This window comes from Poromitra crassiceps, assembly GCF_964638095.1.
Source record: "Poromitra crassiceps genome assembly, chromosome: 6".
NCBI lineage: Eukaryota > Metazoa > Chordata > Actinopteri > Beryciformes > Melamphaidae > Poromitra > Poromitra crassiceps.
This window is the reverse complement of record NC_139627.1, coordinates 38,936,369-38,954,311: the sequence shown is the minus strand read 5'-3', so window position 1 is coordinate 38,954,311 and position 17,943 is coordinate 38,936,369. Positions and strand designations below refer to the sequence as shown.

Below are 17,943 nucleotides of genomic sequence, written 5' to 3'. Positions count from 1 at the left end.
GCAGTTGGCAGGTATTGCAACTTGGCACCATGGCGCATCGTTGTTTTGCGTCGCAACGCGCTCTCCGTGATCAATAATTACACCCTTTTGATATTGATGACTCACGCTTTTGTTTCCCACAAGCTGCAGCACTGCATACAAATTAAAATAACCACAACAATTTAGCGAGGCAGGATGGTGGTAAATTAGCCTACAATACTGATGAAGAGCTCACAGATAAACGTTAACAGTAATATGAACCTAAACGAACGTTACTCAATAACGTTCTCATTTGATTAGTGTTGATGAAATATGAAAGCACTAATTTGCGGTGGGCAACATGTCCTGTTTTCACTCCACTTACTTAAACAACCGTAAATAAACACCGTTTCCACCATGCTTTCCACTGATTGGCTACAGATACTGTACACGTCATTGTCTGCGACACTATTTTGGTTAGTATGGACTTTAGGGTCTACTAAGATGTACCTTGCGTCTCCGTGGTGCAACCAAACAAAGACACAACTTTGGTCAAACTAACTAGTTTGAACGTAGCAGTTAGTGTGGACTTTACACCCTAACTTAAGACAGAATTTACGTTCAGCTGGTGCAACAGCTGCTGATGCTGTTGTACTAAGTGGATTAACTTTTCATTGTCCATCTTGCTTCTTCGGTCGGCTCTATCCTGAAGATTTGTTTACCGACGGGGAGAAAGCCCCACGTGATAGCCACCCGTCAATCACTCTCTGCTCAATGCTGTTGTAGTACTAGTAACACAATTTTATTTTGAAATTCAGTTGACTGCCATTTCCCACGGATATTGTCGCGTTTTTCCTTAATGGCTTGACAGAAAAAGTCTGCCTTCACGCGCTTGAAAATAGAACTCGTAAAATCGGCGCAGCTCAGGCGAGGCGTGGGTACACGCAAGCTTCACGTTGAGGCGCCCTGTGTACACAGCCTCATTGACGAAAAAGGACGCCTATTTAAAAGCGTGGTTAAAGGCAAGGCTTGGGTGCCCTGTGTGAACGTAGCCGAGACTGTTCTGTTAGCTTAGCTACCGCTCGCAGCGAGCGGAAGCTAACAGAACGAGTCTCGATTCGGGGCTAGGGTGCCCTGTGTTAACGTAGCCTCACACGGACATAATTATGCATAGGCTACTCATAACTTCCAAAGAAATAAATAGAATGTCAGAAATTAATTCTGAACGACAAAGCAAATGCACATCGTATGAATATTGACAACCGCTGTTGCCATAGCTGCGTGTTTATGAAGCGCATGCGCACAACATATTTGTTCAGCTAACTGCTAACATTAGCCGCTGCTGGGCTACAGCTACAGTCCATGCACCGACCGATCACTGCCAACAATACTAGAAGCAAGCAAAATCAGTATCGAAGACTACATACATTACTGAATACAGAAGAAACCTACGAATATCCATAAAGGTAACGTTTTCTGCAGGGCAACTAGCTTAGCTACTAGTTAGCTAACTACGTTTAGTGTTAGTTATATAGTCGTATGTATCAAGTATTAGCCTTGTTATGACTAAACGCTAACGTTAGCTAGCTAGCATGAACTAATTTACGCGAGCTGACTGTTGGCTTGAACAAACATCAAGGGTCGGGATAACGTATAACGAATGGGTATAAAATGACGAGCTGGTTATTACGGTTAGCGTTAACGTTATTTGCAGACATAATTTAGCTAGCTAGTTGTCTTGTCTTTGTGCCTTGTTTCCTGACATTGTGTCCTCTGTGGTTGAATGAACCCACTGTTTAACGTTACTGGTTGTCACATTGTTGACGTCGTTCGCATAAAACGGTAGCCTCCAACGAATAAAGTCGGCTACAAGTAGCTAAAAATAATACTTCGTATCTCACTTCATGGTGTGTACTCACACACAGCGTAGAGGAAATATGAACAAGTCGCCCAGCGTTACCTAGCAACTTGCGTTAGCCCCTCCATTGTGGCTGGGACCTTGTTTGGAGCCAGGAGTCGGATTGCTAGTTAATGTTACTGAATAAAAACACATTTCCAAGCTGTTTGTGATCTTTAATCACTAACGGTAAGCATTTAGCTTATTTTGATGGATAATTTTGTCAGGTCACAAACTCGCCCTGCAGATTTCTCAAGAGAAGAGTACACGTAGCCATTTTCACAAAGCACTGAATGCAGATCGGTTGCATCCTTCCACGTTTTGGCAATTTTTCCAGACTGAATTCACTCACACTAGATGAAAACTGGGCTTCATGTAAAAATGAAGTAATTCGATCCAGTTGATTACATGAGATAGGACAAAACGAATGGTACATGGTGGGTGACTGGCTGCTACAGTCAGAAGTAGGATTTAGTACGGGTTCTTTGGTACAAAAATCCTCTACTCCTGTACTATGCAGTGCGGCTAAGCAAAGGGGGTGTGGCTGGCAGAAGATTAGCCCTTAAAGGTTGACCAGAGGTGGTGCTCTAAGCACAGTAATAATAATAAAAGAAATGTTGAAAATGATCAGTATGTGGCCATGTGCATCTCTCCTCTGAAGAATATCTGTTGTGAGTGGCGACAGTAAACATGGAGGCAGTTATTTTCTATTTATTTGCCAGAAATGAATGGATGCACAAAATAGCCTTTTTAGCTTAATATTAGCCTTAATAGTTTCTTACCAATTACTGTTAATCATGGTGTGTTGCTCTTCTCCAACTCCCTGCCACTTTGTATAACTAGTGGTTGTTGTCACTTAAATCTAACCCTGTCATCTAACCCTGATGGCATGATGAATGAGTACTGTAGTAGTGCACAACACAACCTACTAAATTAGGCAGCGGCTAATTGGTGTTTAGTGAGTTCTGGTATTGTATGTGCAAATTCTCGAACAACAATTTTTATATTTAATTTCATTTGTTTTTGTTTTTGTTGACAGATACAGTGGGTGGAGTTTTCTGTGATAAAGACAGATCAACGATGCTGAACCCGACCAATGGCGACCCGAGCCGTGTTGTCGCAAATTATGTTGAAGAATATTTGGATCTTGTGGAATCGCTGCCTTTTGATTTGCAAAGGAATGTGTCCCTCATGAAGGAAATCGATGCAAAATATCAAGGTAAAGAAACTGGACTGTGTGGGTGTATGTGTAGAAACTGATGTTTCAATCTCTTTCTGAGCAGATTTGTAACTGGGAGACAAAAATCATCTGTGAAAACAGTTGGGTGTGATGCAGTGCATTTTCAAAATCAGGATTTTAAATGGATTCTAGTATGTTAACAGCCTTAATCATGCATTATACCATGGAGGTTTCATTAGATGATTGATGAATAAACTGCAAAACTATGGTTTATTATGTGACAGCACAACATTTGAAAGTCAAAGTGCCAGGATTGAGATGTCTACTCTATGTAGACATAGCATTTGTCAGATGAGTAGTGTCATGCTTAGCCACCTAGCGTAATTTGTTAATTATATTGAATACCAAAACTTCAATAAGCATCCTAAACAGTCAAGGAAATTATGCATTATTTCACGTACTAAACTGTAAGGGTAGCAGTTAATTTTCTACTTTATTGTATTACTTGCAATATTCTTGGCATTACTTCTGACGGGCATGTTTTTTTTCCTTTATTTGACTTTGGCAGATGTTTTGAGGGAGCTTGATGATGCCTATGAACGGTTTCGGCGGGAATCTGACTCCCTCCAGCGGCGTAAGCTTCAGTTATCCATTCAGAGGGCATTGATCCGCAGCCAAGAGCTTGGAGATGAAAAGATCCAGATTGCCACTCAAATGGTGTGTGAAGAACAGCCTTTCACCTTGGATGAGAGGGGTGTTAGCTTTTGAATTTAGCCATACCCCCCCCCCCCCCCCCCTCAGAAGTCCAAAAGTTGATAAATAATGGATCTGCTTATAGCTACATTATTAGCCAGACCATTTACATTTACCCACCCCAACAATTGGAAGGGAAGACAGACAGTCGGCAGTGGTAGTGGAGTCTGACTGTCCTTCTCATTGTTTTGAATTAGTTAAGTTAAGTTATCCTTTATTTATCCCCATGGGGAAATTCATCCTCTGCATTTGACCCATCCTCTACTAGGAACCTTCCTAGAACTAGGAGCAGTGGGCAGCCGCAGTGCAGCGCCCGGGGACCAACTCCAGTTCTTTTGCCAGTGCCTTGGTCAGGAGCACTCACAGGAGTCTTAACCCGTCCCTAACATGCATGTCTTTGATGTGTCTTGTTCGTTAAACCCACACGAACATGGGGAGAACATGCAAACTCCACACAGAAGGGACCGGGTTCGAACCCGGGACCTTCTTGCTGCAAGGCAACAGTGCTAACCACTAAGCCACCGTGCCATCCTAGTATCACAGTGGATTGCACAAGTTAGTTTGAAATTAAATATCTTGACATCAGTGATTTGTTAACAATCTCTGATATTAGGTGTGTGTGATACCGCATCCTCACCTAATTGTCTCGTGTGAGCATGTTTATGGGGGGTATTAAGTGTGTGATGCAATGCATTTTCAAAAATTGTTTAAATGTCATTGACTTATTCATCACCATTGTCAATTAAATGTGCACACAGAGTGCCTGCTGCCATACAAGGCAGATCATAGTACAAGAAGCCAGTGCAGCATCAAAACAAGCAACACTTTCATTCAAGTTACATTACGGTAGTTGACCGCTTGCCTTCAAGTAATATTGTTGAGATATGCTGCCTGTGTGGAACAAGCTGCTTTGACAGGGCTGCACGCTGATGTTAAAGTCAGACTAACAAAAAAAAGCAAGTTACATTATGTAGTAACACCGTGATGGCGAAAAGATGGTTCTGACATGTACACATTTAGGGCCTGTGTCCACCTAGCGTCTTTTTTCAGTTGTTTCCAATGGGGGGAGAGCGTATGCGAGCGCACACGGACGTCTAGACAAAGTGCGCTGCACCCAGCGTCTATTTTCAGAACGCTCCGGCGTTTTTGTGCGCCGGCTCCCAGCGCTCCCAGCTGAGAATAATTTAACTTTTCAGAAAGACGCTGGTGTCGGGTGCTCCTTTTCTGGCAACTAATCATACTTTCAGACTGCTTCCTTGTTATATTGTGCGCCGAGATCAGCGCTTCCCAGCGCACTTCCAGCGTTTAACGTCGGAAAAAGACGCTAGGTGGACACAGGCTCTTAGTTATTTACCACCACATCTACTCCAAGTAACTAATGACTTTTACAGTATTAAGAAACTGCAAATAAAATAAATAAATAAAAAACTGATGCTTTGTTCCAGGTGGAGTTGGTTGAGAACCGAACACGACAAGTAGACTGGCATTCCGAGCTCCTTCATTCCTCTCAGGAAAGCCCAGAGAGCCACGTCCCTCCGACAACCTCCACGCCGACCACTGCAGCAGCATCCATTATGTCATCCTCATCATCGGCCACCATCAGTCCGGTCAAAACAGCCCACCACGAGAAGAGGCGTGATGAGGTTACCCCAAGCTCAGGTGGTGGAGACAAGGCTGGAGGGAAACGCTCCAGACGGCAGAAAAATGGAGAAAATCGGGAAAGCTATGGCAGTCTGGATCCCACTGAGGATGCGGGAGTGGGAGCATCCCGGGAAAAGAGGGCCAAAACATCCTCCAAGAAGAAGAAGAGGTCCAAAGGAAAGTCTGAGAGAGAGGTGTCGCCTCCGGACCTGCCCATCGATCCAGATGAGCCAACCTACTGCCTGTGTGAGCAGGTGTCCTACGGGGAGATGATCGGCTGCGATAATGACGAATGTCCCATTGAGTGGTTCCATTTCTCCTGTGTGGGGCTCCATCATAAGCCCAAAGGCAAGTGGTTCTGCCCCAAGTGTAGGGGTGAGAATGAGAAGACCATGGACAAGGCCTTGGAGAGGGCTAAGAAGGAGAGGGCGTACAACAGGTAGCTGCTCTGCCTGGCCAATGAACACTAATGTATAAATGTTACTCTTGTGTCCGTTGGTTGATTTTTTTTTATTCATTTATTATCAATGCTGTTTAAAAACAACGAAGGACTGATGAGGGAGGTCTTGTAAATAGGTATTTTTGTAATTGCTACATATAGTCCATGGGCCAAGGCTCAAATTTTGACATATCGGTACCACCTGAGGTGACCGCACGATTTTGTTATTTTTGTCTTCCTACATGTCTCTAGTTTATATTTTGGTATGATAACCCTTCCGATTTGGTAGCTTAAGGATAGTTATCACTCTGTAAACAAACCTACCCCCAAAAAATGACAAAACCCTGATTTCATCATATCTCCTGAACCACACATGATAACGCAGAAAATGTGATGTCTACCCCTATGTTTTCATGGTCAGGGATTACAATGACACCCTATACAACATCATAAACTGTTCACATGAATAGTTAATGGTGAATTAAGTGGTGTTTTGGTGAATTCAGTGGTGTTTTGAGAAGGATACAATGCAATTAGTCCATGGGCCAATGGTGAAATCGGTACCACCTAAGGGGACCGCGCAATTTTTGTATTTTTGTCTTCCTACATGTCTCTAGTTTATATTTTGGTATGATAACCGTGCCAATCTGGTAGCTTATTGATAGTTATCACTCTGTAAAAAACCTTCTCCCATATAAATGACAAAACCCTGATTTCTGTGTATTAGTCCAGATGATATGTGAAAATCATGTTCACTTTTTCATAAAAGCATGAAACTTGGTACACATATAGTTTGGGGCCCCGTAAATCTTCAGAAATTAAGCCATCACAAAAATGCCTCGCGGTGGCCATTTTAATTCCGCCATAAGTGAATTATGTAGTTTGCATCATATCTCCTGAACCACACATGATAACACAGGAAAGGTGATGTCTATCCCTATGTTTTCATGGTCAAGGATTACAATGATACCATATAGAACATCATAAACTGTTAAAGTAACTAATCAATGGTGAATTTAATGACGTGAGAAGGAAATCACAGTTTCTGATAACTGATGCTATAACCTCAATTCCATGACCACTCTCTGGCTAAGATTTTTTGATGAGTAATTTGACTTCTATGGGCCTTTTGTTAAAATAGCCCCCAGGCGCCTCCCAAACATCCTCCGACTTTCTGCCAGATGGCCAAATCCAAGATGGCCACTGGTACAATCTTGAAAAATTTACTTTTGAACCAGAGCACCTAGAATAATGTATGAAGACACTTTTCGGTGTAAGTCAACCACAAAGAATCTGATTCTGACATCAGTTTAACATTCTGTCATAATTTTGACCCACAATTCCAAGATGGCTGCCATCCAGTAGCGTGAAAACTTAACTTTTGAATGGCAACATATACGTATGTGGTGTTTGGGGTTTACCATTTTTAGACTAAGGACGGAGATTAACAATGGTGAATTATAGCTATTTTAATTGCAAATCCATGCCTACCAAACATGGTTTAGTAATGACAATTATTGTGTTTTGAGGGTAATTTCATAATTATGTTAGTCTCGTTGGCCAGCCTCCCCTCCCTACCGGGAGAGGAGTCTGGCGCCACGGAAACAGGCAACTGGGATAAGCCCTCCCCTGCTCTACAGCTGCTCTCCCATTGGAGCGACTGTTTCAGTGGGTGCCGGATGTCTGCTCCCGGCTTATTACAAACTCTGTCATTGGCTCCGACCACGTCAATCAGAGCAGCTTCCACTCCCTCCTCCCTGTGTGTCGCTGTAAATAGTGCCCTGCCGCCTCAGTGAAAACAACAACGCTAACTAGCTAGCAAGCTAACGGCAGAAACCTACACACTAGCTCGTTGCTACACGCTGAAAAGGGCAAGTTGGATTGTTGGAAACTATTTTCCAAGGGCACTGCCGCTAAGCGCTGCCCATCGCAATCCCACTATGGAGACCTGTGTGGGAGGGGAGGCTGGCCAGCGAGACTATGGGAAAGGTGAAGGTGAATAGCCTATGTCCATTGTCCAACAAGTTTTCTCAATTAATTTCCCTCTTTGCGATGTGATAAAAGTTTCTCAGTGAGTTATAGTTGATTGCATTGCCTCACTGAATTATCTGCTAATATCCAATTTTAGCAGCAGAATTTGATGTCCTGGTGTGGGCACGTCCGTGTGTAATGACATATCCAAAAGGAATTTTACTCTGCGCTGCGCTGCACAGCATAGAGATTATGGTGCGCTCAAGCGCAGCAGAGTATTCAGCGCGTAAGAGGTGCTTTTTTTTAGCGTGTAAGAGGTGCTGCCCCGTATTCTGAGCAGAAACGGCTGATTGTGGCACGTCTATGTCCAGTAAAATTATAACAGGCATGCGCTTGTGCACGCCCCCAATTTGCATTGCGCGCGGCGTACCGCTTTTGCGAAGATAGGGCCCCCGGGACTTGCAAGAATCTGGTCAACTTCTCCTCTCCTGCAGCATGGGCTGATTTTAAGTCTGCAATGAGTGGATGCGAAAAGGAGCAAAAACACCAGACGCTGAAGTGATGAAGCATCTGGAAGCGCAGCCAGTTTCATTTTGGTGCACTTGTTAGCACATTAGACCGTTCAGTCAGACCAGCCGTGATGCGGCCGGCTCGCCCCATGCAGAGATTGTTTCGGCGTCTGATCTATTTTTGTGTGAGACCCGCGAGTGATTGTGTGAAGCCAGATAGGAAGTCAGTACAAGTGGTCACCGGCGCGGAGCAAAGCAGTGCGTCTGGTGTGAATGGCCAGGGTCCTGCTCGAGCTGAATTTACACACAGCGGCACTTCGCGTCTGCAGCATCACAATCGTCTTCCACCCTCCTCCCTGCATGCATGCTCCAACCCGCTCTGACTGACTGGTGGCGACCATTTATGGATTTCGTTTCCACTCCCTCCGTGTCGAATCTGTCTATCTCAAATGCCTGTGCCACTGTGAAACAACAACATCAACAATGCTAGCTCGTTGCTACATGCTGAAAACGGTTGGATCTGGATTGTGCAATAAAGCAGGCCTGCTTGATACGTTTGGTGGATAGTTGTAAAGGTGAACGGAGCCTTTTTCCCCTATACCAGGGTGGAGGTATTAGCAGCCAGACTCTGCCATTGTAGGGAGGGAGTCTGGCAAGCGAGACTACCCGGGGAGGAACTCAAGGTAGGAGCTGCTGAGATGGAGTGGAGCACTCCAAGGCAGTGATTGACCTGGTTGTGGTCAACTTGTAAACCTCCACGAGTTGCTGGAACATTGTGTTTTTGATGAATGTGTGGCCTTATTCAACTCCAACAGCACATACAGGAAGACGCAGAAGAGCAAGCGCATCTAGAAGCTCTATCTCCAATCTGTAGGGCTGCAAGAACCCTACAACACTCTCGTTGACATGGGCATGATCTAGATGATGGCAACTCCATCAGCAATTGGATTGGCAGACACAAGATGGCACCCCATACAAGTGGTCGGACTATCTCCACAAGGTGTCATCCATCATCCTTGTCCGCCATGGTGATGTTGACATATCTGTGTGATCGACCGGTATGACACAGCATACTTGGCTAAAGATGATGACCGGAATCTGATGATTCAGAATCTATAGCTACAGCTAATAAAAAGAGCTTATTTTAGTTATCTTGTCATACATTCATTAAATATTTTAATGCAAGAAATCCTGGGGGTAGTTGGTACAGCAGTACCAAGGTAAAATGGGTGTTGACATTAACATATTTTCATTGAACATAATTCTGAAATGACTCCCAAAACATCCACCATTGTTAATCTCCTTCCTTGTGGTAAACCCCAAACGCACAGTATACCTTCCCATTCAAAAGTTACATTTCCACAATACTGGATGGCAGCCATCTTGGAATTCTGGGTCAAAACTATGCCATAATGTCAAACTGATGTCAGAATCGGATTCCTCGTGGTTGACTTACACCGAAAAGTGTCTTCATACATTATTCTATGTGCTCTGGGTCAAAACTAAATTTTTTAACATGGCGCCAGTGGCCATCTTGGATTTGGCCATCTGGCAAGGAAAATCCCAGGATCCTTAGGAGGGACCTGGGCGCTATTTTAACAAAAGGTCTATATAAGTCAAATCACTCATCAAAACATCTTAGCCAGAGAATGGTCATGGCTTTGAAGTTATAGCATCGGTTATCAGATACTGTCATTTCCTTCTCACAACGTCATCAAATTCACCATTGATTAGTCACTTTAACAGTTTATGATGTTCTATATGGTATCATTGTAATCCTTGACCATGAAAACATTGGGATAGACATCTCCTTTTCAGTGTTAGCATGTGTGGTTCAGGAGATAGGATGCAAACTACATAATTTGCTTATGGCAGAATTAAAATGGCCGCCACAAGGCATTTTTGCGATGGCTCAATTTCTGAAACTGTACAGGGCCCCAAACTATAAGCGTACCAAGTTTCATGCTTTTACGAAAAAGGGAACATCATTTTCACATATCATCTGGACTAATACACAGAAATCAGGGTTTTGTCATTTATATGGGGGTAGGTTTGTTTACAGAGTGATAACTATCCTTAAGCTACCAAATCAGCAGGGTTATCATACCAAAATATAAACTAGAGACATGTAGGAAGACAAAAATAACAAAATCGTGCGGTCACCTCAGGTGGTACCGATTTTTGCCTTGGCCCATGGACTAATAGCTGTACAACACGATTGCGCCTCCTGGTCAGGGTTATTTGTAGGGATGCACCGATTGCAGAATTCTGCGCCGATACCGATGTTTAAAATAACAATTTGGGCGATCCCGCCTTTTCTGATGGAAACAAAGAAAACTTCATTATAAGCAAATAACTGACATTTTAGTCTTTTGAGCCCTTCATCACACTATCTTTGAATGAGCACAAATTCAATCATACTGTAATTAACAAACTAATTATGTGAACCAACTGATGACTGGCTAAATATCCGCCACTGCAATTGGTAAACGGCATCTTTTTTTGCCGATGGCTGATTAGTCAACACGGCCAATACCAAGATACATCCGATATATCGGTGCATCCAGAGTTATTTGTGAAGAATGGACATAATGTAACACAACCTGCATGTTTTGAACCAACTGTCCCGCACTTACAACCCAATAGTTATAATCAATGAAGCTTTGTCATGCATGCAACATCACCCACCCTCACTGTCCATGTTGAATTAACAAATAAAGCCTTTATATAAAAAAAAAAAAGTATGAAGAATTTCATCTGATTGTGATGTCATTAAACAGAGTTCTGCCTCAGTCAAGATTCTGAACAAGCTAAAGGCTGAGAGTGACATCGTCATGCAACATTCTGTCTCAGGCTCTGTCTAGATTAGGGGTGTCAAACATGCGGCCCGGGGGCCAGATCCGGCCCAAAGGATGACTTTGCAAAGTGTGAAAATTGCACTGAGAAGCCCTTCAATCCAATGTGATGCACTTGTGAAGGCTACGAGGTACCAGGTTTCAGGAGCAAGCTAAATATTAAGTAGCCTATTCATGTTATCTGTATTAATCAATTGTAATCAGGGGTGTAGTGATAAATACAGAGGTGGGTAAACTATCCAAGGTGAGTAGTTTACCCACCTTGTTTGCCCTCATTGATTGATAGAGTTGATCTGAAAATAGGTGAGTAAATGATTGCCTCATTTCAAAGGGGTGGGTAAATTGCGTTTATCCTCGACTACACCACTGATTGTACAGACAGTAGACAATGTGCTTGATGGTATCTGAGATAACTACATATTGTAGGGTTGTACCTGTAATTCTTTACACTAAGATAAATGGGAACATTTTGAGGTTTTGTCATTTATAGGTTATTATTGATGATTGATTTTCATTGTCTGGCCCACTTGACACCAAACTGGGTCGCATGTGGCCCGTGGACTAAAATGAGTTTGACACCCCTGGACTCTAGATCATTTAATTGGAGCTCAAAGAAAGCCATCATAAAAGAATTCCATCTGAAAATGAAGAGTTCTAACTAAGTGAGTGTATGAAGTCATTCTGGGGAGCTCTGTGAGTTCTGTTGTGTAGTGGTGGGTGTTATTGTTTCCTTGGAATGATTGAAACTGGCTGCTCCTGTCATACTGTCAATTTAGGTCATGCAGATAAAAAATTACCTGCAGCCAAACTTTCAGTGGCATTTCTAGTTTGCCAATCAATCAATCAATACTGTACTTGTAGTAGATGCAAGATAGGTAAGGTGAAAATGTGTCTGCAGTCCAGTTGCATGTAGCTATGATTGTGTTCTCTGCCCTAGATATTTACTCTGAAAGAATGTGTTGACATGTATTATGAAATCACTTGGCCTTTGCAAAGAGGTTCTCAGCAATTGCACCCCCCTACTACTGTTGCCTGCACTTCACTGCCATACTCAAAAATAGCTAAAGCAATAACTCCTCACGTCACACCAAGTGTTATTCAGTGCTATGTATAGACACGCATGTTATGTGAAAGTGATAAATCAATCATATAATACGGTAAACAATGTTTTTTGTTTTAACTTGTGGGTCTTCTTAAAATGTACATTCCAGTAGTGATAGTTTTATGCTTACTAATCACTTCCAATAGGCTAGCCTATTTTTTTATCTAGGTTGTTCCTAAACCATTGGAGTATTAACTCTTATCAAAGCAAGAATGACATCTTTAGGTCAAATGCTAGTATCGGATTTACAATTTGAACAAGATCTTCCACGCGAGGATGAATTTGCCTTTTTTTATTTATTTACAAGTGCTGGAAAAAATGACATGGGGGGGGGGGGGGGGGGGCAACCAGTGCAAAATCTGTACATAAATTCAGATGCAAGTTTCTTCCTATATACATGAGTACTGAACAGGAACGTGAATACACTCTTTCTGTCATGCATGTAACAGAGTTCAAACACAGCAAAAACATGGTGTAAAGATGTCAGTCACATTTAGTTGTAGTCCATGATATTCAGGCTGCCAATTCTCCCCAAGGAAAGGTGAGTGAAAGGCGAGTGATCCCATTGGAGCGCAGAGAAACTGCTTGGGAAAACAAACTAATGACATGACAGGTCAGGTCAGAGGCGCAATAGAAAAGGACCCTTCATGAGTTGATACATCCTCCAAAACATTTAATGTAATCTGTCATGGGGTTTATTACAGCAAGGTAACACACACACACACACACACACACACACAGGCATTGTTGGCTGATGGCTCAAACCAGTCCATATTGACAAAACATGATCCAAGGCGAGATTCAGCACATTCCCCCTGATAGACCGAAAAAGGAGAGATTTTTTTTTTTTTTTTTTTAAGGAAAAAGAACTCGCTCCTGGCAGGCAACAGATTCTATGAAAGGAAGGTGAAGGTAAAGTGCATAAAAGCTTAAAATCAAAAAGGTGTGATGGGTCCAAAAAAATTAAGAGGTACTCTACTAAAACTTGCAGCACACAGCTCAACACTGGAGACAGCAGCCATCAGGATTGTGCGGTCAACTGTCTCTCCAACTTTGTTCTACGATGGCAGACACTCGCTTCTCATACTCGCGCTTGTTCTCCTGGTAGAGTTGGGCTGCCTGACTGTTGGCTGGACTGTTGGGGTTTGGTTCATCAAGCAGGGACTGGGGGAAAACAGTGGGTGTGATTATAAGTTATAGATCACGGGTATCAAAGACTAATACAGCACACTTAAAAAGCTCTCGTTTAAAAGGGATACGCCAACATTTTGGGAGATTCGCCTATTTCAAGTTTCAAATTTATTAAAGAAAAAACATTGTTGCATCCAAGATGAAATGAGATGTTTTTTTACAAGTTAGAAAACAGACAAGAATAGATACAATATAACAATAACGTGTCTACAGTACAGGGAGGAGATAACTAAAAGGATGGACAATGTGAGCACAGCCTGTAAGCTCTTGGTAAGAAGGACTGCTGGTGTCTTTTTGTGTGACTTATTGGCCCTGTGAACAATCTAGTAGTTCTCAGGCCATATTGGTGCTGTGGAGTTTTGAGGGCTCCAAGTAGGGGATTTGCCATATTGCTGACAGTAAATGGATCATGTGGATAGGGTTGTGCGATGTCAACCAAATAGCCATCGCGATGGTTCTACAGTGAAGCATCGCGATGGACAATGGCATCGTCGGGAAGGGGGGGCGTTAATTAATGATTTATGAAGTCGTTGCGGTGCCGTTTGGCTGCGCATGAGAGACCAGCGGGCTTGGATAGGCTACAGCAGGGGTTCCCAACCTTTTTTGTGCCAAGGACCGGTAGATACATGGAAAAAAGAGTCACGGACCGGTTGTCAATTTTAATGGTTTTAGTTATATATTTACTCACCAGGTGGCGACAAAGGGTAAATAACAGCCTTTTGTGTTGTACTGTATGTAGCCTACAGTATTTATGTTTTTGTTTCAACTACAAACATAAATAAACATCAACTTGAAACTACATTTCAACTACCACACACAGCCTATAATATTATAGCCTATGTTGTTTGTTTATATATATATTTTTTGACCGGGCTTGCGGCCCGGTACCAAATGCGTTGCGGCCCGGTACCGGGCCGTGGACCGGTACGTGGTTGGGGACCACTGGGCTACAGCACACAGCCAGGCGACTGAAACAGTAGGCTATATTGAAAGGTCCAAAACAAATAACGTCACAGATCCTGACCAACAACGTGTGTGTGTTGAATTTAACTAGCTGGCAGAAAATGGGCAGAATTACTGGTGGAAACGTTAGATTCGTGTGGGCTCAGTTTTGAACCTAACATTACATTGAGAAACAGCAACAGCAGCCTATGTAATGAAGCAACTTCATGGAAACAGGCGAGTTGAATTCACAGTTGAAGACTTGTAATATTACTCACATTGGGTTGAAAACAGGAAAGAACATGAAGTTTTTTCTTTGTCTTAACAGTTTCACAACAACACAACCGACTTCTGCTTATCCTCCCCTCCCCCTCCTCCTCTCTACCGCTTCTCTGAACTGGGGACAGGGTCCGCTTGTTTAATGCCGCCCGCGCGTCCCCCGTGTTAATTCGAACAGATAATGAATCACAATGGTCCAATGTAGAAGGCTCAGAGGTCGATGGGGGTCAGCCCATCGACGATGGTCGATGCCATCGTTCCAACCCTAAATGTGGATGCCTTTATCGTCACTGTACGTGCCCTACAAAGAGCAGTACAGCCCTCGCTGCTACCTAGCTAGCGCTACAACGGTAGTGAACGGTACAGCTGCCTACTCCCGTTCAGTTGCCCCAAAATACGTATTGCAACAGCGCCAGAAACACTCATCAGACAGTTCAGTCTGATGAAGAGCTTTGCTCGAAACGTCACTTTTTTGGGTGTTTAAATAAAAAACACAAACTAGGAGCCCTTGCAGTGTGCAAGCTTTTTATTCATTTTTTACTTGTTGTTCACCTTTGAGCTCAGCACCTGCCCAACCTGGTTTTTGGATGTGCGTGTATTCTCTCTGATTGAGCAATCATGTTCCCATCAAGAGTTTTAAGATCAAGATGTATGATTGTCTGATACAATTTTACACACACTTCAGCAAGAACTTTAGAAGGAAGTAACAATCGGTTATTCATGTCAATCTTTACATGCCAGTTGATTCCAGCAATACTCCTAATTATGATTTCTACTATTATGGGGTATTGTGTTAACACTGCCTACCTGGATAGATGTAAGGATAGAGGATACATCATAAGTGGGACTCCAACGATTCTGTAGGATGTCCAAGCATATACTGCCATCTGCATAGACTGTAGATGAAAACACAATTAAACACTATCCACCATCATCAATAACATAAGGCTCAGGACAGGATGGAATTCCTACCATTTGGATGGAACATCTTTGACACAAATCGTACTGTGGGGGGTTTGTTGGGGTATTCTTCTGTGAACTCTACAGTGAGTTTAAATGTACCTGGGACAAAACAAAAAACAAAACAGAATTAAATGCAACTCTTATTTCATAATAGATTCCTGAATAACACTGTATTGCATATTGTCAGTTAAAAACAAATACTCCGCAGAGAGCCAAACCATGGGGCTGCGGCTAATAAAACTATATGTGAGTGAGTGAATGTATTGTAAATGTTGGGGTTCTGATGTGGGGAAACTAACTTTGTAGATGTTTATGATGCAATATACTGACAATATAAAACAAGTACAGTACAGGGTCATTAACAAAATAGTGAGAAACTCACCATCCTCAAAAGGTGTTCCCTCAGGGCTGTGAGATAAAAAAAAATATGCGGTCATACATTTCAGTTGAGTTCAAATTATTTGTACAGGACATAAAAAAAACACATTCTGTCTGCTTCAACATCTTACCCAAATATGACTGCATTCCACACCATAATGTTGTTTTCAGATGGGGCACCACTGACACCAGCTGGAGGGTCTTCTTGTAGCCTTCACAACCATAGAAAACATGTAAAGGGCTCTGTTTAAAGACTTGATCCATAAGATAAGTAGGCCTGATATGTGTTACACCACTGTTGCCCCACTTTTCAAGTTAAGAGTGGGCCGGACCTGGATTATTTCTATCCAAGATATTAAACCAAATGTATTCTACTGCAGTGACTCTCAAACCTTTTAGGATTAAATCTACTGAGACACGAAGATTAATGCCATAATCCACTTGAACAGTTTAATTCCACATTGGCTTGAACTAGAGCGGCGGCCTGTGGCTAAATTTCACATAATTTCTAAGACGTTTCAAAGTATTGAAAATGTTGTTCAAATCTAACGCTACCGTATAAAATGTCTGCTTGCCGATTGGAAGTTAACCACCTGCCGCAAACTGCTACAATAAATAAATGATACAGGAGTTGGATAACCTGCTAAGTGCTAACACAGCAGCTAACTTTTACGCGTGAAGCACTGAGAACGTTTTCTTAACGCTAAATATTTCAGGTTTGTAATAAATACTAGATACATTACACTGTGTTCGCGCTAACATCACCGTTTACTAGAGGGTTGCGAGTCAAAGTGTGTCTGTTAATTACTGTGATTAGCGAAGTCTGGCTCATGTTAGCTAACAGCTAGCTAGCGTAGCTAATATTAGCCGTTTTTGACACATCATACCATCAGCACTTCCTCGGAAAATCGACTCACCGTTTAAAATCTCTCATAAGTCGCCTTCTTGCCGGAGTTGACATTGCTAATATGTGTTACCTATTGACAACACTGAGATGTTAACGGCAACTTAATATTATTATTATTTTTTGATCAAAAGGTTACTGTAGTGATTATTTTTTACACCATCACGGTAGCACAAGTCTGTAGCTACACGATTCTTCGCTTCGTTCTCTTTGGTAATCCCGAGACCGATACTGGCTAGTAGCCCCGCCCGCCCCGAGCCCAGCTACGTAGGTTGACAGGCGATACCACTTCACAAAAGAGGGGGGACAAGCATTGCAACTGCTTCACAAACATGAAAGAATTACTGTATATCAACAACACAACCATAGTAGGCTACTGTCTTATTAAACAAAGATATTTCCCGGGGCTAGATTGCTGGTCCATAAAATAGTTGTCCCGTAGATGTGTACGATTTAAATGCACAAATACAATTGTGTACGTATGTGACCACGCCCCCTAAAATATACATTGATCTATGTGCAGAACTTTTCTTTAGTTTAAAAAAATACATGTAAAATATTTTCACGGAAAGCTTGGTACTCTAGCAAAGATACTGGACTACCAATTGGTAGCCTACTTGGAAAGCTTATAATTTAATAAGTTGTTAAAATGCATTGAGCCTTGAGTAGGCTACTCCATCTCTCTGCTGGTCAGCCAGATCAAAGTTTCAGTTTCACAAAACTAGGATCGATTTCAACACTTTGGTCGATCGTTTTTATTGACATCAAGAAGTGTGTGTGTGTGTGTGTCATCTCTACAGCAACACTTTGAAACACAGCATACTACATTAGTCCCTGACAGTGCAAAGTGTAGCTGAGTGGAGTAGGTACTAGGCATGTTGTGAGTTACTTCTCTTTCCATTGTTATTCATTTAGGTTGTTTCTATGGGAACCAGTTGCTAATTACTGCCACCCCCCCCCCTCCCCAAGTAGCCAATCATT

The 17,943-nt window shown here is 42.5% G+C and overlaps 2 protein-coding genes across 2 annotated transcripts; one reads left to right on the top strand and one right to left on the bottom strand.

Moving 5' to 3' along the window:
• Positions 1-1,247: 1,247 nt before the first annotated feature.
• ing1 (inhibitor of growth family, member 1) lies at positions 1,248-6,466 on the top strand. The gene is made up of 4 exons (XM_083638578.1): positions 1,248-1,424; positions 2,895-3,074; positions 3,604-3,752; positions 5,234-6,466. Exons 2-4 carry the CDS (start codon positions 2,936-2,938, stop codon positions 5,870-5,872), a joined length of 927 nt encoding a protein of 308 aa, XP_083494704.1. The 5' UTR covers positions 1,248-1,424; positions 2,895-2,935; the 3' UTR covers positions 5,873-6,466.
• A 6,632-nt stretch (positions 6,467-13,098) lies between these two features.
• On the bottom strand, positions 13,099-17,169 carry ube2al (ubiquitin conjugating enzyme E2 A, like). The gene is made up of 6 exons (XM_083638887.1): positions 16,976-17,169; positions 16,190-16,270; positions 16,063-16,088; positions 15,690-15,779; positions 15,525-15,613; positions 13,099-13,469 (listed from the first exon to the last, which is right to left on the bottom strand). The coding sequence occupies exons 1-6, from the start codon at positions 17,017-17,019 to the stop codon at positions 13,341-13,343; spliced, it is 459 nt and encodes a 152-aa protein (XP_083495013.1). The 5' UTR covers positions 17,020-17,169; the 3' UTR covers positions 13,099-13,340.
• Between the last annotated feature and the right edge of the window lie 774 nt (positions 17,170-17,943).

Coding starts and splice junctions, on each gene's coding strand:
- ing1 (XM_083638578.1), top strand. CDS start 2,936: ATGCTGAACCCGACCAATGGCGACCCGAGCCGTGTTGTCGCAAATTAT. Junction 3,075..3,603: donor AATCGATGCAAAATATCAAG/GTAAAGAAACTG, acceptor TGACTTTGGCAG/ATGTTTTGAGGGAGCTTGAT. Junction 3,753..5,233: donor TCCAGATTGCCACTCAAATG/GTGTGTGAAGAA, acceptor GCTTTGTTCCAG/GTGGAGTTGGTTGAGAACCG.
- ube2al (XM_083638887.1), bottom strand. CDS start 17,019: ATGTCAACTCCGGCAAGAAGGCGACTTATGAGAGATTTTAAACG. Junction 16,271..16,975: donor CTTATGAGAGATTTTAAACG/GTGAGTCGATTT, acceptor ATGGTTGTGAAG/GCTACAAGAAGACCCTCCAG. Junction 13,470..15,524: donor CTATCCTTACATCTATCCAG/GTAGGCAGTGTT, acceptor GTTTTCCCCCAG/TCCCTGCTTGATGAACCAAA.